The sequence below is a fragment of the Antrostomus carolinensis genome, unplaced genomic scaffold (genome assembly GCF_000700745.2).
Source record: "Antrostomus carolinensis isolate BGI_N321 unplaced genomic scaffold, ASM70074v2 scaffold14830, whole genome shotgun sequence".
Classification (NCBI taxonomy): domain Eukaryota; kingdom Metazoa; phylum Chordata; class Aves; order Caprimulgiformes; family Caprimulgidae; genus Antrostomus; species Antrostomus carolinensis.
Genome location: NW_010286597.1, coordinates 17004 through 41767, shown reverse-complemented (window position 1 = coordinate 41767; position 24764 = coordinate 17004). Strand labels below are relative to the sequence as shown.

The 24764-nt window shown below is 39.4% G+C and overlaps 1 protein-coding gene across 1 annotated transcript in view; it reads right to left on the bottom strand.

The window, feature by feature from the left end:
- Positions 1–24764, bottom strand: part of MYO5A (myosin VA) — a 91477-nt gene that overhangs the window by 59072 nt on the left and 7641 nt on the right. The window contains exons 2-4 of the mRNA XM_010176738.1: positions 21342–21452; positions 19732–19903; positions 14793–14937 (exon numbers count right to left, since the gene is read on the bottom strand). Coding sequence (XP_010175040.1) covers positions 14793–14937; positions 19732–19903; positions 21342–21452 — 428 coding nt within the window. The remainder of the gene's footprint in view (positions 1–14792; positions 14938–19731; positions 19904–21341; positions 21453–24764) is intronic.

Genomic DNA, 24764 nt, shown 5'->3' with positions numbered 1-24764 from the left:
AGATAAGAACAGTTTAATAATAGAAACAAAAGAAAACTTAAAATAATACTAATATTAAAATAGTAGTGACAATGATAACAGTAACAGAATATGCAAATGAGAGACACCCAATGCTATTGCTCACCCCCCCGCTGACCGAGCCCGGCCTGTTCCCAGATAACGATCCCAGAGGAGCGACAATCCCGAACCGAAACCACAATCCCGGAAGAACGAGAGCCCAAGCGAAAGCCAGAGAGAGCCAAGAGAGGAAGAGACCCTCACTAACATACTGGACATGACGTGCTATGATATGGAATATCCCATTGGCATATCCAAATGCTAATTTAGCTTATTAATTTAAATATTCCTCACACCTTTAGGTCTTGAGCTTGTAAACTAACAGAACACAAAGTCCTTCCCTTCCAGTGACAAAAATGTAAACATTGGTGTGTTACCAGTGTCTCTCTCATAACAAGTCCAGGCTGAAAAGCAAAATGCAGCGCTATTTAACTACTGAAAAAGAAACCCAACTCTGTTTCAGCTAAAAACCAGGACAATTATGAACCTAAATAACAGATCACATGTTACTCTCAAGCTGTTACCTATCTTCAAAAACATTGCCAAGCCCCCAGATAAGAGCACAACTCCAGCATCTATTTCATGTTGCACAAAGATGTGGTCTACAGGAGCCACTGGTTACAACATGCACCTCCGGGAGAACCAAGGTGGCATTCATTTCACTGAAAGGAAACATTGGCTGAAGCAGATTTTCCACATTTTGGTAAAAAGAAATTACTTGAAATGGCTGGGTGCTGATTTAAATTTAATAGGAAAGTGTTAAGAAGATTAAAGCAACCTAATTTTGTGTTCTCAACTTCCATTTAACACATGCGGTAGGTGCGAATGACTGCAGCATAGTTCACACATTCACATACACCAAGCTGTCAGTCTCAGTGGGAAAGTTGTGGGAAATTATAACTATTCAGTTTGATTCCAGGTTGTGTGTAGTCCATGTTACATAGACTGCAGAGACACCAGCTGTGGTCACAGGAAAACGAAAACACTCACCGATGAGACCTCTTGCTACAGCAGCCACCAAGCCTGCTGCGCGCACTCCTGAGTGAGGCCTGTGGTGCCTGGGATGGCTCATGGTAGCGATGAAGATTTCCAGCTGGGAAAGGAAGAAACACTCTTGCTTCTTCCCCATTCCCCCTCCCAGAGTCCACCAGCGCTAGACATGCATGAGGAACAGCCTGTAGCTCTGCACCTCAAGAGGTGGCGTAAATTACATGGATGCTCACATTCAAAAAGAGCAGCAGAAGGACATAGGACAAGTCCAATCAAGGGCAAAACAGGCTTAAATGGCTTAAATGGGACAGCCAAGAACAAGCAATTTGCCTCTCACACAGACAGTTCCTGCAGCGAGTCAAAAACAGAAAATAATTTCTCCATAGGACTGACAGTGTGCTCTCTTTTATTCCTCCCGTGTGCTTTCACATAGAAAAAACCAAACCATATCATTATAAAATATGAAACTTCTGGTCTGATTTCAGGAGCTGTCTAACATAACAAGATAGGAAATGACATAAAAAGCTTCTCATTTGTAGATCATCAGCTCTGTTTCATGTAGTAAATACCATCAAATATATGAAGACTCATGAAGCTCAAGTCCGATGAAATGTGTCCTCTGATGATTAACATTACTTTTAGCTTAGTTTCAAAGTACAGAAAGCTTTCAGAAAACAAAGTAATGCAGCCTCAGTACTGCAGCCTTCTGACAAAACTGTCAACAAAAAATTAACTCTGTTGCCAAGACAGGAACATAAAATTAAAAGTGTCTCATTGTAATTGTCACATCCCTGAAGGACAGGTGTGTGAGTGTGGAAATCGCACGTTGGTTTTGCAGTCCCTGGTCCCTCCTCAGGAGCTCAGGAGTGGTTAGAAACACTCATCTCTTCAGAGCACTGCAGGGAAGGAAGCTCCATGGTTTCAAAGACAGTAGTGAAAAAATGAAGTTGAAATAACTTCTCCTTAAGAATACTGTTGCTAATTAGCCTAGAATTTCTTTCTCCCACGTCATAAGATACAAAGACATACTCTTCTCCTTAGCACTCATTCATGTGCTCAGGAATAAGAGATCCGTTATTATATTACTGTATAAGTACATATACACATACACTTTTCATAAAGTGACCTAGAGGAGATATGGCTGTCGCTGTGCAAGCTGGAAACGCTGCTGCAATCTCTTCTGCAATGAATATTTGTGTTTGCAGCTACTACAACAATCAGGAGAAACAAAGGGCTCGCTGATTGTCTGCAGTAGAGTCCTCTCGCATCCCCCTGTCAGAGCTCCATCCACACTCAGAGCCACTCTTGTCTTCAGAAGCACATTAGTCCATTGTTTTGCTTTAACACACTGGAGTGACCATCCTCCAGCATATTATTCTTTCTGCTTTTTGGCAGAGAGAAAGGAAAACACAACAAAACGGCCAAGATCACACTCGGCATTTGAAGAAGGAGCAAGGACAGCATAACACAACACCCCAAACGCAACAGCAGCAGGAGACGAGGATGAGCTGTTACTGCCACAGTCCCAGGGAAGACTTGGCATATGGAGATCCTACCAGAGGTAGGATACTTAGTCTTTCAAGAAGGAGGGTAAGGGAATCCTGACAGGCAGCTGTGACAGCTCAGCAGAGGGCTCTTATATGTCATTAAACTTTAAGGAAACAAAATGCCACATTGAAAAGAAAATAACAAGTAAAATAGAATCAAAATACTTTGGATAGTGCATGAAATGTGGTGAGAATTATTTTTAATGGCTTGGTTATAGCAACGGTCAGTCTAAAATATAACCTCTGTTTACGCCAAATGAAATTTTCATAATCAGGCTGCATTAAAAACACAACAAAACAAAACAACAAAAAAACCCAAGACAAAACAAGGAAAAAAAATCACCAGAAAACACAAGTAACAACACCCTGAGTTCTTTCTTGGGTATAAATAACACTTTTGTACTTATTTTTAGCTAAATCATCAGCCCCTGACCTTTGACCTGACATTTTGAGCACTTAACATGCCACCAGTCAGAAAAAAAAGCTATAATTAAAACTTTCAGCCAATGAACCAAGTAAGTAGGGCAACAGTGTTATGTGTGACACCACTTTGCAGCCTGGTGCCACAATCCTTTATCCATGCAATATTTCTTCATCTTCTTGGAGCTTTTTCTCTGCATAAAGTACATAATTAGATTATTTTAAAATTAAGATTACTTCTGAATGGAGGGAACATTTGAATTATGCTTTTACAAAGAGAAATGAGCGAAAGCAAGCTGGGAGACAAGAAGGTGGAGGAGTCCTCTTTCACCCAAAGGCCAATAATGATCCCATCCTAGGATACAGAACTGCATCATAGTGATACCATACTAAATCAAATTATCTCAAAAAGAGGTGTTTAACCCCAGCAGAACAAAACAGCTTGACTGGGAGCAGTTCACCATTAATGGAAACATAAAGTACTGCGTTCAGGCATCGGTCAGGATCACACTCAGCTTTTGCCATTTCTGCACAGTGCAGAATAATAAAGCAATGACAAAACCAAAATAAAACTTCAGTTTTAAGATGACAGACCCAAACGTTTCACAAGCTGAAATGTGAAACGATAGCCTGAGATTGCTGGCAGTAGCAGGGGACTTGATTCAGAAATCTTCCATATCCATTCTCTCAGTCCTGTACTTTAAGAGTCATGTGAGGGTAACAGCTATTTCTTGTCAAATAAAAGAACAGTAACAAACTATGTAATAAATAATGGATAATTTAAAATAGTGTTATGTATCATAAAAATAATGCTGATGTCTAATTTTGAAAGGTAATATTCAGATGCTGTATCCAAGCCACACACAACTACACTCCTTATGTCAAGTAATGGCCATAGAATGAGCAATAAATGTCACTAATTTTTCATACCATAATTCCAGTAAAGGACATAAACCGATTTTTGCATAGGCTGGTAAATTTTAAAGGCACTTTCGCTTTACCTACACAATTCTGTCACCAGGCAATATGTTTATGAGGAAATTCACTGTCAGGAGTGTCAAAACAGAATAGATGTAGACTTACCTAACTCCTGGAAGCTACAGATTACAACCTACAATTCCAGCAGGGGGGTTTTTTTATGCTTTGAAAAACCATTGCAAAATTCAACACTGAATATAGCTTCTGCTCAAAGGAGGTTCAGCACTGAGGAAAAAAGAGTGCTACAAACTGACTTGAGATACCTTACATGCAGAAAAAGGTTTTGCATAATACGAATGAAATGACAAAGCACAAGGAACCAGAAAGTGGTTTTTAAAAAAAAAATTTGTTTTCAAGATGTGAAAAAACCCTTTGCTGAGGATATGCATATACCTTAACGCAATACTTCTAATAGCATTGACTACTACTAACTTTAAATTCTGTATTTTATAGAAATCTAAGGGAGATGCTTTCAGAAGGGCTCAGAATGGAGGAAATGCTACTCCCATGAGGTCACAGCTGTCAGCTTCAGTGGGAGCAGGAACAAGACTGTCACTTGGCACCTTCAATGTAGAGTGTGCTGCAACAATAGCAACTAATCATTGATAGCTGTTATTACCTGAGACAGTTTTTAATTATTTCAGTTGACCAAGGGAAAAATTGAGGCAAAAAAGAAAAGACAGTGCAAGAAATGAAACATTAAAGTCACTAACATTAAAGGCAGAGCTGTTAATTTTCAAACAATTTTTATTCCTTAAGATCACTATACCCACTGAATCTGGTTCCCTCTAAAACCAAAACAGCTTACCACATCACAGTCGTTATTTCCATAGCAAGCTGTCCAAACAGATCAGGATAATCAAGGCATATAGACTGAAAAACCCCTACAGATATCTTTGTTTAACTTCTTCCTCTATACCAATAGAAAATCTCTCTCTGAAGTAGGAACACTAAACCAGTTAAAAACCTACTCATCAATAAGCATTTCAGAGGGGATTAAAGAAGCCCAGAGCTATTCAATTTAATCATCAAAGCACAACATTGTTTTTGTGTGTTTTTGCTTCCTCTGACTGATGCATCAGATGCATCACTTGATCTTGTCTTTCAGACTCATGACTCCACAGTAAATAATGTCAAACAGATGTATATAAGCACACCACAAAAACATTAGCATGGGAAAACAAAAAAAAGGCATACAGAATTACTGACATCAACTTCAATATTCGTACCAATCCATCCATCCCCAAACCACCAGCATTTCTACCTGGCAAAAGTGTATCATTAACAGCTTATTTTAAAAGATTCTGATACAGACTTTGAAATGCTTGCCTGTGATGAACTACTTCAAAGTTGAGTTGTCTCAATGCCATATAACATAGATGAGATTGTCAGAAAAGATCAGAGTGAGATATCCTTAATATAAAATGAAGAGACCAAGTAACAGGGCAATCTGATGAGAAGAACATTAGTACTTACCCTACCTTTGATTCTAAATCATCTATGTTTGTTAACCTTAAGAACACTGCCACGGTGCTGATGATTTTAAGGTAGCTTCTTGTCAGGGCGTTTTGAAGGCCACCACCTTCAGGACATCTTCTCCCCTCACTGCTCCAGATCTAAGAGTTTTAATTAAATACACTGCCTTTTTTTTTTTTTTTTTTTTTTGGTGGAGTTGCTATTGGTTTCTTCTTTACTTTTGGAATAACAAGCTTAGGTTATGGCTAAGGGCACCAGCCTGATAGCATATGACAGTTTCATCTTTTATTTAAATCAAAGCAGCACAAGCTGCTGCTAAAGGCCTGATCTGCAATCTTCAAACACCGAGATCTCCTTCTGTTTCAATGCAAGAACAAGAACAAAATAAATAGCTTTTTTTTTTAATCTAGCAGAGATAGCCTGGTCTGCTTTATCTCACTGCTGCATTTCTGTGGTAATAAGGTAAACTTGTAAGCCTGAAATTGCTTTACATTTTCAAAACCGTGAATTTTGAGCGATCAAAGAACCTGACACAAACTCCCAGGGAAGGAACCTGTGACTCAGGGAACATTTGGGATAGATCCTGTTCTCAGCATACACACGTAATTACCACTAACATCAATACGCACCGTGCTCATCAAAGACAGAAAAGGAACTTAGTGATATGCCATCCTACAAGTGAATTATGGCAGCAGGAAAACCAACTCAAGAAAAGAACTTAAAAAACTAATGACATTGCTGAAAGGTCAGACAGGATTCATTCTGAAAGGCTGGCATGTTTGAAATCTTGCTATACTTCCATTAACTGCAGCTACTCTGAGAGCCATGAGACTAACAAGGGACCAATACAAACAATTTAGTTTATGCTAATTTAAATGTTTGACACCCTACACCATCAAGCAGATTTGCAAATTGTGCAAGGACACATGTACATACATGCAGCTGCCGTGATTTAAGTGTCTCCAGCAATGCAAACATAACCATGACCTAAGTAAGGATCCTATTTTTTTGCAATCAATCTCTCAGCATCCCAGCTGCATATTTGTGACAGCATATGACCAAAACTTTTGCCACTTCTGCGCAGTGCAGAATAATAAAGCAATGATAAAACCAAAATAAAACCAATAAAAACAAAATAAAACAGTATCTACAGTCAGAACATTCACACATCTTTTTATCCGAGAGCATGATTAAATAAATCTGTTTAATAAAGATCAGTTTCCCCCCATGAGGCAGCTATAACAAAAGCAAGAGCACAGAAAATTTTACCAGATAACTTCCTCATTGATAAGATGAAATAAAAGTTTACACAATGCACTGAAAATAAAAGCAGTGTGGAAGTGCTAAATATCCATGTAACTGCTTTATCTATGTTCCCAAATACCTTAGAAGTACTGATGTTATAGGAATAGAGAAATACACCTAGTACTTCACCTGTTCCAAACAGCTTATTCAGTCCTGAAATAATTACCCACAGAAAAGACTTTAAACCCCTTCTTGTGAAATTAATTGGCTTTCATCAGGTATCAATATGAAGTTAAGAGTTCTCTGTAGTATCAAAGCTCTGTTTTGTGAGCTTTACAGAAAACAGCTTGATTAACTTATTAAGAAACTTAGGAAGGAACTTCATAGCTGCAGAAGGTCAGACCCATCAGGCTAAAGGGAGCACTGTCTTCAAGGGACTGGGCATCTTCCCATGTAGGAAAGAGGATGCACAGCAGACGAAGGCAGGGAAAAGGATAAAGCAACAGAAGGAGAAATGCGTGGTATAAGATGAAATTATAAGACTTTGCACACCTCATCTGAAGGCTCACTAAATAGGTCTGATTTCAACAAATGTTGAAACAAACAGCGTTTCCTAAAAATACCAGTGACTGTAAACTTGAAACCAAAATATGTCCCTGTTTTTTTTTCTTAGAACACTCTTCTTTTTTCAGCACAAAATGTGGTTTGGGAGAGATACAAGGGTTTATTTTTTTGAAGAGCTCACCAGACTGTGCTCTCCCCATTACCTGCTCTCTAAGTCCCAGGTTCACTATATGGGGAATCATGCTCCACTTTTGTGTGATGCTTCCATAGTTACAGTTATTTGATTTTCCAAAAGACCAAAAATGCTTTTTACACTTACCCTAAAATGAAGGCGTCTGTAAAACCCACAAGCCTCAGAAGGTTTAACACAAGTCAGTGCACTATATTTAGCTTCACCTTTGCCTAGGCATGATGTTGTGTGGTGTACATCTTTAGCAGCTCTTTTTTCAGTGCAAAGGCCTTTTAAATTCAGCAGTAGCAGTGGGCAGCATCCGTTAGGAGCTACTAGGAACTATACAAACCCAGGATTTGCTTTTCAAGTAAAAGTAATTTAACTGCTCGATAAATAAATAAATAAGAATTCATTCATCAGTTTTCTAATGCTCTCAGATAGATCGAGAACAGCAGCAGCCAGGTCCAGCCACTCGTCCCGTGACCTCTCTCACTGAGGGCAGAAGGCAGCATCTTGCCCTCTGTCAACCTTCTGAACAAACTATTTTAATAACAAAGTTCTCTGCAGCTCTAAATAACTTCCATGATCCTCTGTTTCTGGATTTGGCTCTTGGCCTCCTTAATACAGGAAAGCACCCACGTTTTGTCCTCTTACGTTCCAACTGCTTCCTATAGCCCACATAACACAACCACATCTCTCCATTCTCTTTAGGTAGCTGCTGAGCCCCTCTCCCTTGGCAGGTCACCTTCCTCTGGAAGGTATCATTGCCTCCCCTGCAACCAGGCAGCCCTGATAAATGCCACCCCACTGCTCTGCCTTCCCCTCTACTCCAGGAAACCCTTTTCCCTCATTTTTAAAGCTTCCTCTTTGCAGTGCCCCTTTGCACAGCGGGCACAGATGCCCTGCCCCCACACCATCCTGGCATTCCCAGTGACAAAGCCTCCAAATTCACTTGTATTGACACATCCCAAAAGGTGCGGCCTGACACAGATAATTGTTTTTTCCACCCTCAAAGGGCTGTTGTGTGGATTAACAAGATAACTTTTGCAAAACGCCCAGAATGTGCAAAATGCTATGTAAGCACTAAGGATTATTATTATTAGAGACCAAAGTGCTCTGAATCATTATGTGGTGATGTGATGGGCAGGGGAAAAAAAGAAAAGTGCGTTCCTAGTGCTGTGGTCCAGAAGCAAGCGACACTTCGTGCAGAACAGCAGCCACGTTTCTCCGTCTGTTCCACCTGCACGCCCTGTACCCATCGGTTTAATCTGACTATCTGGATCTAACATGCTCTGACCTGACACAGATGTCGTGCATTAACAATTCAGAGACACGTTCAGCTGCACCTCGAGTCACAACAACTGCTCCCGACTAAGCAGTAAATTAATTCTTTGTAAAGTCATTTATTTTTAATAGGCATGAAACATTAGTCCAAACAACCATGTTTTTTAACCACATTTCTAAATTTATTTCCCGTTTAACTGTTTTTTTAAGCCTAACAGCATTTCTCACTGACACCTTCTTTAGCTGCTGGAGAAAAGAGACATTCTGAGCACAGGACCAGGTGCCAGAAGCTCAGTGCCTGGGACTAACTCTGGGCTGATCCAGGCATGGCCACAGCACACCATCTCTGTCTTCCTTGTCTTCTACACAAACAGAAATTGATATACCAGTATAAGAGGAGACAGACAGTGAATGCCTGTAAAGTGGTTGGAAAACATGAAGCCCTCCATGAAAGCAAACGTTATTATGTGTTACCTGGCACTGAGACCCCTTAATGCTGCAGGAAATGGAGGGATGCAAAATATAGCACGTTAATTTTTGTAAACTGAAAACAAATTACCTTTGGGAGAATGTTATCAAAAAACCCATTTACCTGCTGCACTATCATCTACCTACTCTATTCTCACCTATTTTGTTGTCAAGCTGGTGTGATCAAGTCATCAGACACTGGATCAGGATTTCCTATTCAGGGGCTCTATGCCCTGCTTTTGCCACCATGGTGAACTTGCCAAAGTTCCTCCACCACTGCCCATGTCTGTTTCAACTTATAAAATGGAAATAACGATACTGATCTCTTCTGTAGAGGACTTTGAGATCTGCTCATGAAAAGTGCCAAACAAAGGTGAAATTCTCTTGTGTCTGTTCCAGCTGCAAACTCAGCTACTCCGAAACACCTCAAGTTCTTAAGCATCTTTCGGTCCTCTTCAACAACAGCTTGGTAAAAATGTTCTGCAAGACTCTCAAAACCAGCAGATGTTTGTTGTTTTTTTTTTTAATTAACAAATTGCACCACTTGCCATTTTAATTATATCCAGGAAACACAGCTCTTGACTGTACAAATGGCAAAAGGTGAAAATACAATGAATTGATGGTAACACCTCTCGACACGTACAAATGAAGAAAACTGAGGTCAGCACATGCTGCAAAATCATGACAGATTGCACCCCAGAGGAGCACGAAGATGAACCAGCACTATGCAACTGATTTATCTAGGGATTAGTCAGAGGTCACTCCTGCAAGAGTTGAGGAAAGCTCATTGCTTAGCTACCAGCAGGACACCTTACATGAACTCTAGTTTCTAGCTATGACCATGTTTAACCCTTTTGTTGCCTAAAATTAATCACTGCTCAGACAAGTAGGTAGGTCCCTGATGTTCTGTCAAGTTGATCAGTCCATCTGCTGTCTTGTACCCATAACATCATAAAATGTCAGACCCAAAGTATAAGAGACTTCAAAAATTATCTATTCTCACCAAGGCAGAATTGCCCTTTTCATTCTAATTTTAACAACGGAGCGCCAAAGTACCATCTCTTTCCAAGGTATTTAATTTAAACACTCATATGTCAAAGCTGTAAGTCAAAGAAGGCCCTTGTATGTTTGCACATACCACAGCAGGCTCTCATTTCACAACTGGATGCAGATCCATGATGAGTTGTTAATCATCTCCCTCCCAACTTCTGCCAGGGAAGGACAGAGTATCCATTTATCAGACACTTGGAAGCAAAGCAGCAACTGATCAAACGTGCATTTTTATAAGAGGACATCATCTTGGGATGCCTGGGATAACTGGAGACAAAACACCTACTCAACAGCTCACCAAGCTCCTTTTGAACAAAAAATGATAGAAAAAAAGAATCTTCCTGTAGCTGAGAGCCATTAGACATGTGCTGCAAATCTGACAAAATAGAGAGGCAGCCTGCTTATTACAGGTAATTTAATGAAAGAGAGACACACTAACATTGAATGAATAAAGCATTATACTTTGTCCAAACAGAAAAAGCAAAACTTTGTAGACTGACACTTTAAACACTGTTGCTTTCTGTCCTGGTAGTGGCTGAGTTTTATAGGGGTCTCATCAGTATGTAAATTCTGTTTGCAAATGTTACTTTCAACTTTCACTTTCTAGACAACTTTACTAATTAATCAAAAGGAAATCTCCAAGCTCATTTATTAAATTGAAAAGCACTGAACTCTGCTGTATCTGTCATCAACCACAAGTAGAATGGAACAAACCAGTTCAACAAAGTGCTAATAAAAAAACCCCAACATTATCTAATGAATGCAATATACTCTTACTAGGCAGGTGAAAGGATCAGATTCTTTGTAAGAGTCATTTAGAACTTCTTTTCCTAATAGTGTTAGGAAACTGATGATCATAAGTCTCATACATTAATGCAATTCTTAACAGTTTCAAGAGAACAATCATCACCACTTCCTCGTATTGCAAACCATACAGTTAAAAATGGAGGCCTCTACTGAATACTACCAAAAAAATGAGCTGCACCTGCTGATAGTTATGATTCCAACTGAAGTTGTAATTCTTAAAAAAAAAAATAAAAAAAAATCAAATACTTGCCAACTGATGCTTTGCCTCAATTTTCATAGTTACCACAGAGGGTAAGTCTGAACTTTTTTGTTAATAATTTGCAATTGCTGACTTACAAAAGTGGCATGAATTGTAGTTCAAAGGGTTCAACGCATGCAAACACCTACATGCTGACATTGTGGTTTATATTTCTGAGACAAAAATAAGTTCTTCATTAGTAATTTCCTTCCTTTTAAATCGCTCATCTGCCTTAAACATTGTCCCGGACCTATATACGTTTGCTCAAATGAAGCAAGCTATCCGTGAACAATACATTCCCTATCCATGAGGAGAGAGACACCTCTGAGTGCAGGCCTCAGCTCCTTCCAAAAGCACAACTCCTTACAGCTCTTCCCACAGAACCACTGCCCCCAAACTGCTCTGCAGGGAAGCCCTGAGGCAGAGGGGAGCCCCTTGGACAGACCCCATCCCACCGATCCTGCTCCATCCTGCTGGGACACACTTGCAGGTGGATCTCCACCTGCTCAGACAGAGGAAGAGATCTGCGCTGGAACCCTTACACCTGAGATCTGGAGGATCATACAACCCAAACCTATAAGGTTATTGGTGTGTATGAGGTGTACATAAGCCTATGTCTAACACTATTTAAATGCAGTTGTAAAACTAGTTCACTGCTTATTTTGGGCACAGCAGAGGAAAGGTGTTGGAAGTGAAGCTGTCAGTCTGTGCAGAGGAGCTGTAGGAGATGGAGAGAGAAATGTAAAGAGGCACAAAGATACAGATGAGAAGGGGGGAACAGAAGGGGAAAGCATGAGGCAGGGAGGGGGAGAACAAAAAATCAAAATAAATAATAATCCAAAACGAGATTAGTCTTAAAAGAGATGTGCACATTTCCCTGTCCTGAAAAAGACAAGAAGCTGCTGAGCAAAGAGTAATCTCTCATTTCACTGCCAGCTATGGGTAAAGATGAGCCATATTCCTTTTCACTAAACCTCCACTGGAAACTGGTGACAGAACTGCTCTTGAAAGAGGGAACAATGAATGCCCCAACGGCCACACCACTACACAGCCCACGCACACCACACCCATTTGGCTCTCTACGCAGAAAATGTCACGCGCAAAGGTATCTTTATACGCTGCTTTATACTGCACTTAACCCGAAGCAGTTGCTGAATATCACTTTTCCAGCACAAGCCAGATGTGAGCTCCATCTCTGTCATCCCAGGAGTCAGCATTCTTGCACTGTATTTTTTCCTGAAGACATAATGTAAATATTTAGCGTACAATCACTAGCTTTCCTGATTGCTGTCATGGAGCATTTTCTACGGCTGAAGAAGACCACAGAGATCATTTTGTTACAACTATGCACCAGGAAAGAGTTTCTCAGCCACAGCAGATGAAGCTGGCAAGAACAAATTCTAAATCATTAAATTATATATTAACAAGAAGATGATAGGAGTAAATATTTAGAAGCCTTATGGATAGGAGCATCATGACTAATTATTCCAACGATCATTTAAAATGGAGTTACAAAAGATTAGAAACAACAGAAAAATAAATCTCAACAACTACATGCATAAATGCAGATTAATGCTATATGAGTAGCTACAATATGAATATTCAATGCAATTATTAAAGTGTTAATAAAGTCACAGACAATCTGATTTTAATTTTAAATAACCAGCTGCAGAAATGTAAATCTGCACTTATTTTTTTTTTTTAACTTCATAATTCAGGAGTAGAAGGTAATTTGTTCAGAGTGTAGAAAGTATCACTGAAGTTAAAGGGCAGGACAAGTGGCAAAGGAATTGGAAACTGCACTAGAAAATGAAATTCAATTAGCAAACCCAGTATGTTCAAATGACAGAAAGAGTTCTTAAAAACAAACAAGCCACTAAAAATAAATAGAAAGAAAAGGAAATAAACTTGGGAAACTAAATAAACAATGAAATTGTTACTTCCCTATAGAGGAATTTTTTTCATTGTGTGCTCAGATTTCATTTTGCACCTGTGAAAGTACTGTCAGTTTTTCATAAAAGAATAACAAATTGTTTATAATATGTTGTAGACATGCAAAGGAATTAATTCATTAATGCAAAAGAATTATTTAAGATCATTTCCATGCTTATATAATTTCTCATAATTTGTTTCAAAAAGGAACTTCCACTTCATCTTATTCGTTGTTACTCAGGACAGCAGAATTGCTGGAGGGTGCAGCGAGAGCTGCAGAGCAGGCAATTAACACAAAAAGGAAAAACCACAGCAGAACCTCTAGCAAAAATCTGAGGCCTCTGAGTCTTCCTCTGATGGTGGAGAATGCAGATGGTGGCAGATAGAAATCCCCCCTGCACAGGCTTCAGCTAACAAGCACACAGAATACAGGCAACCTGGCAATTTGAAATTTCCACACAGGTAAGGGGTAAGCCTCTTATTTTGAAATTATCTATTACATGGGTATCATGAATCACCATATTCATGTACACAGCTGACTAACTTCACAGCATAGGAAGGATTTTATCTATTCTAGCTCTCATATGGATTCTTAAATGAACAGATAACTAATTTCAAAGATGAACATTTTATCATTTTCAACCCATTCTCCCCTTGTCTCCACCTCCTGCAGTATGGCTTGAGGGCCATCACAATTAATCCAGAGATCTGCCACTGTTCTACTTGATTAATTTGATCATGGTCTGTATTGTCAACAAGTAAAACTCTATCAAACAGTTTGCAGCTAACTAGTGAGGATACCAGGGACTATCTTGTTAACCAAAGACCACAGAGTAGCGCAAAAGATCTTTATCCTAGAAACGAAGTATTTCAAAAGCTCCTCAAATTGGCAGGTTCCTGGGGTGAAGGGGAAGAAGTTTCTAACAACCACTCTCCTTGGGTGACAAGTTCATTTTCATGCAATATCTAAAGAAATGAGGATTTCCTGTGCAGCTGTTACACTGTCCTTAGAAACACAGTTTTCAGGCACTCTGCGCAATCGTTCCTCTGCTCCCTCTTAATTCTAGTCAGCAACAGCCACAGGCAGATTAAGTAGCTGGAACTTTACCAACACGACTAGGAGTCTATAATAGCACTCATAAGCCAAGACATTTTTTCCTCTGTTGTCAGTATCATGTATAAATACAAAACGGTTAAGTATCTGGCACTTTTCCCTTTAAAAATCCACTGATGATTAAAAAGTATCTCCACATTTTGCTAATCAAATTAAAACAACATAATCTTATGAACCACTGGGCTAACTTTAGACCCAAATACTGACGAGATCTGTAGTTATTCCTGTCACCTGTCAGTGGCCATGATCTCCATGGCATTCATAATGTTTTACTGTTTGCTAACATAGGCAACTTACCCTCTTGTGAAATGTACTAAAACACTGGATAAAAGACAGATCTTGCAAAATATTTAATGAGCTAAAAATTAAAGAGTAGGCCAGATTGGCAAGAAATTTTAAGTCTTATTCCTTTTAGAAAAACAACTAATTTAAGACTCGTGGTCTACAAACCTGGCCATCTGCTTATATGCTTCTTCAGCCACCGCAAAGATATGCGGATCCATATCCCCCATATTTTGGCCACTGTACGCATTGATGATATCTTCGCCATAGATGGGCAGTTGTTCATAAGGATTTATGGCCACTAAGACAATACCTACAAAGGAAAAGAAACAAAAGAAATTATTAATAGTTGTTTCAAAAGAAAACAAAACAAAAAATGGCTTTAACACCAAACATTGTTCTGACCTTTCTAAAAATATTAACCAGAGAAGAATAAAGATCTGATATACTGACTTCAAGAGATATTTATTCTGACCAGTTTTGTGTGCAAAAAGTATCAGAAGAGTTAGTTCTACTCTGTTTTAGGAAACACATCAGGGACAACTTTTTACTTTTCCTCCTTTACTTTTACTTTTTATGCATGTTTTACATGCATAAAACAATGAGATTCAGAGTGTGTCAACTTGAAATAAAGCCTGCTCAGTGCAGTAAACCAATGAATGTGCATTGTACTTCCCTGTGTTTTACTGTGAATTACAAATGATAATATGAGTTGTGACTTACAACTACTACGTGGCCTCACTGACTGTCAGTTTGGATATGTGAAGTGTGTTAACCCTTCAGCCTTTATCCTGTGCCCAGGAATAACAACTTCAGTTTTTGTAACAAGCAACAAAAGTAGAGTCATGGTGCAATATGGATGCCAGGGCACCTCTACCAGTCAGGCAGGATAACCTCCTGCTCAAAGGGATCAAAAAAACCCAAAACACGTAGACATATTTCAAAGGGCTGATTTCATATCAGGAAATTAAGTAATTAGAACTCTAGAAGGCACCATAAAACACTCATCTGATAGATCTGTGTGTATAACTACTTACACTTTCCGTTTTCTAGTTTTTCCACCCCAATGAAACATGTATCTGCCTTTTTTAATACCACTCATTCCTACATTTCCAAACTCATGCCATCCTTTTACTCTCCCTGCAAAGGAAAGCTTAGTCTTATTCCATACATCCTTCCTCGCCACAAAGTGAGATCTCAAATGCTTCTGGTATGATTTTCTTTTTCATGAGAAATGAGGATTGTTCTGCCCACAGGGATGATCTGACAAAGATTACTTATTCCTGCAGCATTTACAGTGGGGAGGGAACACTTATTTGCTCTGTGCAGGGGTGAAAACACTGTTCACTGCCACCAGACCCAGCCAAGCTGGGCAAACTGTGCTCTCTTGACATGGCAATTCCTCCTCACCTTGATTACATGGTAAGAGAGGGCGGGGGGAGGGCAGGGAAGAAACTCTTAATTTTAACTGTGGCCATTTCAAAAATACAATTTCTTCTTACATATCTATTTTGGTGCCTAAAATGGACAATGCAGGTGCAGATGGTTGCATAGTGACTACTGCAAGCATGCTACGCACTCTCCTTGGACAAACCATCCCTGACGAACCTGCACCAGAAGCATTTCCATAGCACTCAACTCACTTCTAAATTTACTCAGAAATTCTCACGTGTGTACACACGTTTCCTCACTGCAGATCCTAGTCCTCTGCTCTGCGCAGATTACAGCGTTGTGATGTCTATCTAAGAAATTTTCCATGGAAAAGCTGGGAGGAGAGAAGTGAAAGCATCTATAGGCAGCTGGCACTGCTGCAGGGAGCACCATCCCATTTTTAAATCCTGTAATGCATTTATAGATGAAGCACAAACTATAGCAAAACCAATAAACAATAGAATATACTTCACAAAGAGATCCAAGGGGCCTCAATCTATTTCCTCAAATATATGGCAAGTTTTATGGCTAGACACACCCATGTCAGTAGAGTCAGTGTTTTTCCATCAGTCATTACTTCACTGAAATGACTCAGGAGCTCAAGTGAAAAGCCTCTATAAAAATTTATGCCAAGTTCTAATACTGTAGTTATGCCAAAGAGTAGGGTTAGGGAGGGGAAGGGACCTCAATACTAGCAGACTCAAAGAATATTTTCAGTGTCAGTTTTTAACATCTGCCCTTTGTAACTGCAAAAAGTAAGAAAAAGTTAAGTAAGGCCATGCTGCCAAGCCAAGCCTCCCAGGCTTGCAAGTCTAATTAAAGAGACATTAAAAAAGAGCTGTGCAAGGCTTCAGACAATTCTGTCTTGCTTTTGGCTACGTTGGCAAAAATAAACCCTTCAGTTCAAAACAGGCAGCCCCATGACAAGCCTCCAGCATATTGAATCACTTAACTTCAGTAGCAATTTGTAAAATCAACAAGCAACTACCATCTGGAAATATCCAAAACAAGTGAGTTAGGAATTATATGCTTTCTATGGAACTTTTAAGTCAGCCTGTCTCACGGGACTATAATCCAGATTCATTTATAAATAACTTCTCTTTATCTCCACTAAATTATATTGCTGTTATAAGAAATATCATGGGCCTTCCCAAATCAGATTGACATGTGTTTTCATTCCTACAGTTACACTGAACTGAAGTGTGACTGCTCTTTTTGCCATTCTTCTTATCTAATTCTTTTATCTGGAATGTATTCACCCACCTGTGGACAAACTGGATACTAATATGAATAATTTAGTAATTTAAATTAAAGTTTGCTCTCCTGCATAGCAGGCAGTACTTTATACACCTAAACTAACCAGCAGCATTCACTGAGTTTTCATCACAGGCATAGCCGTTTTTCCATGTAAGCACTCAAATTTCCCTTTGTAACTTTTCAACTTCCTTCATTAATTCTTCATTTCATATTCCCAACAGTAAAGCAAAGTTATAAATCACCTCTGAACTTCTGATGAAAGGCTGACTTGAAACTAAGAAATCAGGAGATTTTCTGTTTAAAAGTTTGGATTACTTCAAAGTGAAAATTTAAAGAATTTAATATCCATTTGACATATGACACTAAGGACAACATGGCTGAATTGATTTCTAGTGTCGTGGACAGCCATCCGTCCCAGTTCTAGTTCTGCTAGTTGAGAATAATATTACCATAATTCTCTTGGTGGATTAAAGTGGTTTTAATCTCCTTCAGGCTAAATCAACTGGATTAGCTAAAACCACCTTCACAGGGTATTTAAACTAACCTCGCTTATGTGTGAACCAGATTAAGGAGGCAAATACAACTCCTTCCGCAGGCAGAGCTCTAAGGCAATAATCTTTGCAGAGGAGAAGTAACTTGTACTCAGGATAGGAACTGATAGAGTGCTTTGAATGGTGAACATCTGTAGCAAAAGGATCAGGTTTTTAAAGCCCAACATGCCAAATTTATTTTCCTTAGCTTATAATGTAATGTACATATGCCTGCATCCCAAGCTAATAAATCCATAGCACCCTGCACTCCTCAGGTCAAGCTGAGAACTCCTGCATTCCTCAGGTCACCACTTGGTGTTAAACCTCCTTCACCTGCACTTTGACTACCAGGAACCCTCACACTACTGGATCCATGTTTCTAATACACCCACACGCAGCTCCCAGAATCATCACTTGAGACTTGTTTGGTAGCAAAGCAGCCGACCAGGCTCCGCCATCCCAGGCCCTTTGGCAGACCCATTCCATGAAGAGCTAAAGGTCTTCCAGCCCTATGAGAAACTACACAACCAGACAAACCCACAACTAAAGCTGCACTGTTTTGCACAGCAAAACAAAACTAGCATACAGCACATTCCTTTTGAAAGCCTCTTAAATGATCCTAAACACAGAGCATGTTTGCAAGCAGCCGAAACACAAACTGGGCAGGCTGTCCTATGGGAGGGGTATGGTGGTAGCAGTAAGCATGGGACCATGAAACTCGGACTGAAAACCCCTTACAAGCTCAGGCCATGAGACTCCAGTTGCACAAAAGCCCTTTCACAAAACATTCCCCTAGCAAGACCTTTGCCACTGGGGCACAAACACAATGTCTAGTGGTTTCCCAGTGCCGGGACCAGGAGATGCACCCTCAGCGGGGGTTGCCCAGAGAACCTGGGGTATCTCCATCACTGGAGATACTCATATACTCAGATACTTTGACTAACCCAAGCCCTGAGCAACCTGATCTAGTCAGACCTGTTTTAAGTAGAGAGCTCCACTTAAGACTTCCAGAGGTCCCTTCCAATCTAAATTATTCTGTGCCTCTAGTCACACTCTGACTCCATGATGGGATGAGAAGTGGGTATGAATCATCTCCCACTCCTACAGGAATGAAAGCTGGCTACAAGCAGAGGGAGGCAAAGTCTGATTCAGCCCCTCATGGTTGGGACACTGCGGAGAGCAGGACAGTGAGCAGATGCACTCTGCTGAGGAACCGCAGATTCGGAATAGCCAAAATGATTAAAATGTGGCAGAACATTAATGCCTGCAGTCTGCCATCTGAAAATATCACAGACAATTACAACTTTGGGTAAACTGTACAGTGAGTTTAATGGTTATTTTTAAACCAAAGATTGTTCATAATTGTCAACGGACAAGCATTGGCTCAAGCACTGTTACAAATTCACTCCTGTGGTGCCACTGATGGGAAAACGTGACAAAGAAAATAAACTGGTATCTTCCATACAGAGATAGAGGAGCTCAACGCAGAGGTAGGTAATAAATCTACCAAACAGCAGGGGTAGCCTCCTGCACCTGCACCCTGTGAAGCTCTCCTCCAGTCCATGCCTATTCAAGCAAGCCTAAGAGGAACACGAACCAGTCAGGAATCCCACTGTCAAACTAATATTGCTGAATACACATTTTGTAAACAGAGTCTACTGAGAAGCTAGAGGGATACAAAACAAAGTCAATTTTCTCTGAACTTTAATACTTTTAAGTCTATTTGATGCACTTAATGACCACAAACACAGTGACTTTCATAAGAACAGCCCAACATGTCCTATCATTAAATGTTTTTAATTTAAAAGCACGCATATCAATAATCAACTTTCCTTTTCCTATCTACAGTGCTCTCTATAAGGATTATGGTATGAAAAGACAGTACTTGCCACAATAGGTATAGATTAGTTTCGAGTCTATAAATCGAACTTTGAGGTTGTGTAAAACAGCAGGTTCATGGAGATAACTGAGCGCTGTGAGGTCATTTTCACCAACAAGTATGTCAGGGTTTCGCAAGGGTGGGAGTTCCTTGGTCTTCGGATCTAGGCAATATTCTAGGTCCTGAAAATCAAAGGGAAAAGAGCTGATACTTAGGTTTCCTCATTCAGTCCCTCCAACCATTCTTCCCAGCAAAACATGCCCAAGTTACAAAACATAATGCAAGACTGAAATTACTGGGTGATTTGCGAGAGCACTTCTTTCTCCAAAAACATCATTTAAAATTTCCCAAACGGGTTTTCTATATGCAACAGGCAACCATAAAGAGACATCATCGTTTTAAACTAATACTTAAGCAAACCCCTTTCTTTTGCTGACAAATATTTTAATTAAATAAAACAAAACATGCTATACTATAAACCTAACTAGTTTTTTGTATTATTTTCCTCTTGAGTGGAACAGACAGAGGAAGCAGATTCCCATCAGTCTGTAGCCAACTTCATACACAGTAATATTACACAAGAATGTTGGCAGAATGCCACCAAGAATACACACACTGAAAAAAGTGCTACTTACAATTTTTGCAAATATAAATTAATCTTTAATGTAGATGTTCTAATTGCATTTCTCTCTAGATCTAAAATCACTTTATTTACCTGCTATTTTCTTGTCCCCACACAATGTGACTTAATTGGCAAACACCCCCATTCTGGTACATGCAATACTCAAGCGTGCCGCATCACCACACAGCCTGGAATAAGGTGGGGGTGGGATTAATCTTGTCACATTAGAAAGGTTGCACTCAGCTTGCCATATAAGAAATGTGAGTGAAAGACTGAAATGCATTCAAGGAGAATATTTTACTTAGAAGCTATTCTATATATATAATCTGTTCTTTTTACTTCATAGCTATGTAGGTGTCTACATGAAAGTAGGATCTAAGCTGGTAGCTAGTAGGAAGAAAATAAATTAAAAACAAATATTTGACCAACTGCAGTAGATCTTTATTTTCCATGAGAAGATCTGAGGGATCACCATCATTATATAATAAAAATTAAATAACCATGTAAATGGCATGAAATAAATGAACAGGCCTTCATTAGAAGGATATGAGCTTTTTGTAAACGTGTAATCATTTCTCTACACTGTATACAGCATAATTCTTGTAATGCTCTTAATCCTTGCCCCTTTTTATCTTCAGTAATCTTCTGATAGTTAAGCTCAACTTAAAAGTCACAATTCTTTCTCTGCAACACTGTTCTCCTAGCAACACTGTTCTCACTGGAATACAGCCTAAGTAGGAAAAGATGATGCAACTGAACGTTACAGGCAGTTAGATAAAAGCTACATATGTTTTATTTTTAAAATTCAAGCAAAATGGATTTTTGTAAATAAACAGTAGAATTTGTCGCACAAAAGATACTACCTTAAGCCAACGGACAAGAATAATTGCATGTGCATAAATACAGATATATTTTGACAATACAGCTTCCTATGTTAGATAAATCAGTTTCTGGTGAAGAATAAGAACAATCAGCTTATGAACAATACGTAGACCTACCTTGCCCTCTTCAAGTCGAAGTTGGAGGACTTTATCTCCAGGTTTATAATCTTTGAGAAGCTCTGCGGACTTCCAGACCTCCTCTGGATCAGGGATCCAAACCCTGGCATACTGCAATACAAAAACAGCAGCAAAACTTCAGTGACTTTTTGTTGCAATGTAGTTAAATCATCAATATACATGACACCAAAACCTTTTTTTTTGTTTTTTAAATACATGTTTAACACTCAAACCCTTAAGCAAGAGACAAGTTAATTAGTATATGTGAGGTAGGTTGCTCTATCTACTGATAAAAGGCTACAGAGCTTAATTTTATTGCCTACAAGGAAAGAAAAGGGCACTTTCCATGCAAAATAATGTCCCAAGGTACACATTCAATGCTGCAAATCTACAAAGAAAAAAAGTGTTTTCAGAGAGATCAAAAACTTTACTATCAAAAAAATTACTTGGAGAAACTCTTCTGAGATTCTAAATGCATTTGTGACATAACATTATATAGCTTTTATTTCCACAAGAGAATATTTTGGCACATCTGCGTTAATTCAGGCAAAGCTACCTGATCTCGAAAGTGCTAAAAGCTCTTTCCTTTGTAGTTGCAAAAAGGACAAGTTTAAAATAGATTATCTCCAGAATACTAAAAGAAAAAAAAAAATAAATTAAAAGATAAGGCCTCCAAATAATAGAAATAAAAAATCTGGTATTCCAGTTAATGACCATTTTCACCCAAACTTTATTCATAAAAGTAACCCAGAACAAAGATATGACTTGATTTTAAAACCAGAAAGAATATTCATATTTTTAAATGAGTGAAGCCAGACTTAATGGTTATCTTAAGCTCAAGAATCAATTAAAAGTGTATGGAAACTATCTAGTTACTTATGCAGTTGCATGTATGTGCAAATACATGCATATGAGAATAGTTCTTAAGTAACACTAGGAAAAGGCTATGACGTTTTTAATTTAGTAAAGCTTCTGAATTGATGCTCTTGCAATGCCTAGAGAGCACTGAGATCATCCCACACCCATCACCTTTGCAAACAAAACAGCTGCTTGGTTTTAGAGGTGCAGCCATGTTGCAAAACATTCTCGATCCACTAAATTATTTCAAAATAACTGTAATGTATTTGTCAAAGCACAGCATTTGATGGCAGAGAAAACTGCCTTCAGAAAACTGGTCTTACACAATCTTACACAACTTTTTTTTTTATAGCATCTTCTGCCCCCAAGAACTGCTGAAGTTTGTTGGGTTTTTTTTTTACCTGTTATTAACCCAGTTTTCTCACTACTTAAGATGATGAACTTCTTGTTTCTAGTAGGGATTTTTTGAAAGACCAAACTTCATGTTGCTTTCTTGTTGCAAGACAGAAAACGATAAAATGTGTTCAGCAAAGGCAGCAGGTTGGGGAGCGAGACCTGAGGAGCCCCAGCCCCTGGCCTAGGAGAGGGATACGCACCCTGCCTAGCTGCAGCTGCCGGGGGGGCTCAGTGCCTGGAATTATTTCAAACTTCACAAAGCAATTTGCTTCCCATGCCCAGGATGCTCCCCAAGAACTGTGCAGGTGAGTAATTCACAACAGTCTAAATCAATGGCTTTTACCTTTAATACATCACAGCCTTTAAAGAACTGCCATCACCTTCATCTCCAACGCTCCCGAACTCCCCAAAACCTTATGTCATACATGTAAACCAATTGTCCCTACTAAGTGAAAGGAGAAAAATAATGCCATAAAGAATTAAAAATTCACTTTCATTGCTCCTACTACAGTACTCTGTCCAGCTCTGGCGTCATCAACACAGGAAAGAGATGGACCTGTTGAAGTGGGTCCAGAGAAGGCCACAAAACTGATCTGAGGGCTGGAGCACCTCTCCTTTGAGGACAGGCTGAGAGAGTTGGGGCTGTTGGAGAAGAGAATGTTTTGAGGAGACCTTATTGCAGCCTTTCAATACTTGAAGGGGGCCTGTAAGAAGGATGGGGACAGGCTTTTAAGCAAGGCCTGTAGTGACAGGACAAGCGGAAATGGTTTCAAACTAAAAGAGGGGAGATTTAGATTAGATGCAAGGAAGAAATTTTTTATACTGAGGATGGTGAATCGCTGGCACAGGTTGCTCAGCGAGGTGGGTAGAAGCCCCATCCCTGGAAACATTCAAGGTCAGGTTGGACAGGAACCTGATCTGGCTGAAGATGTCCCTGTTCACTGCAGGGGGGTTGGACCTTTAAAGGTCCCTTCCAACCCAAACTATTCTATGATTCTATGCTCCCATGCCTGATCTTTCTTCATCTTCACTGGATGTTCATGCAGCCCTAAGAATCCACTTTATACAAAGACAAGAAACTTTGTTCTTTGTAGTAAATATGTGGCTGTGGTTTGGGTGGGTTTTTTTCCTGAGCTTTATTGGTTTTGTATATATTTGCTATTGTTTTCAGTACAGAAGCACAGTATTACTCCTGCTGTACATACCCTCTTCCCCAGAGGTAGGAATATTGATGAATTATTTGCAAAATGAAAGATCTCAAAAACAATTCTTCAGCATAGGCTGCTGCCATTCACAGAGCCCTGTATATAACAGCAGTGGAGGCAACACAAAGGCAGTGGAGCAGCCAGGAAATGAGCAGCAGAAGCCATGGTTTGGGTGCTTGGATTATTTGTTCTCAGCACGGCAGTATCCACAACTCGCAGGCTAAGAAACCACATCTGAGTTAAAATTAAGGTGTGTGCTAACAAGTATATGTGCTGATGCAAGTACCAACCTACAGAAACTACAAAATTACAGAATAATACCAAAATAATTAACCAGTTCGTGACAATAGAGGTGCGGTATTAAAATAAAGTAGTGCACTCAGGAGCAATGTCTTCTTTCCACTTGTTTTTTAAACAAAGGATTCCCTGTGAAATGTCACAAATGCACGTGTAACCAAACTTACTCCAATACACTTATTTGCAGAACTCTCTTTAAAAAAAAATAAAAATAAAAAAATCAAAGCCCTGACTGAAAGCAGGGAAATTTCTTAGTTTAACACAAAGATGCTACAGAGCTGAAGACAAAACGCCTGTCATACTTTGCCCAGTTTCTATGACCTCCCCACCCTCAGCTAAAGCAGCCATTCCCCATCCTCAATATTTCTGATGGGATATTGTTTCTCTCTCATCACAGGAATTAACAGAAAGCAAAGTAAATGTAATATGAAAGAGGAAAGCATTTCAATACTGTCTAGCAAAACAGGTTAGCAGGCTGGTTTCCTCTAGGCTACACAAAGAAAAGTTTCCTGATGTAAAAAAGGCAGCAGCCTTGTAAGACACAAATGCTGTTAACTTCAGGCACAAATGCTGCATAGCAGTTCCTAACTATGTGATCTATGCCAGCATGAAACAGACACCTTTAATTTATTCAGCTGAAACTGTACATTTTCTACTGTCTAGAGAA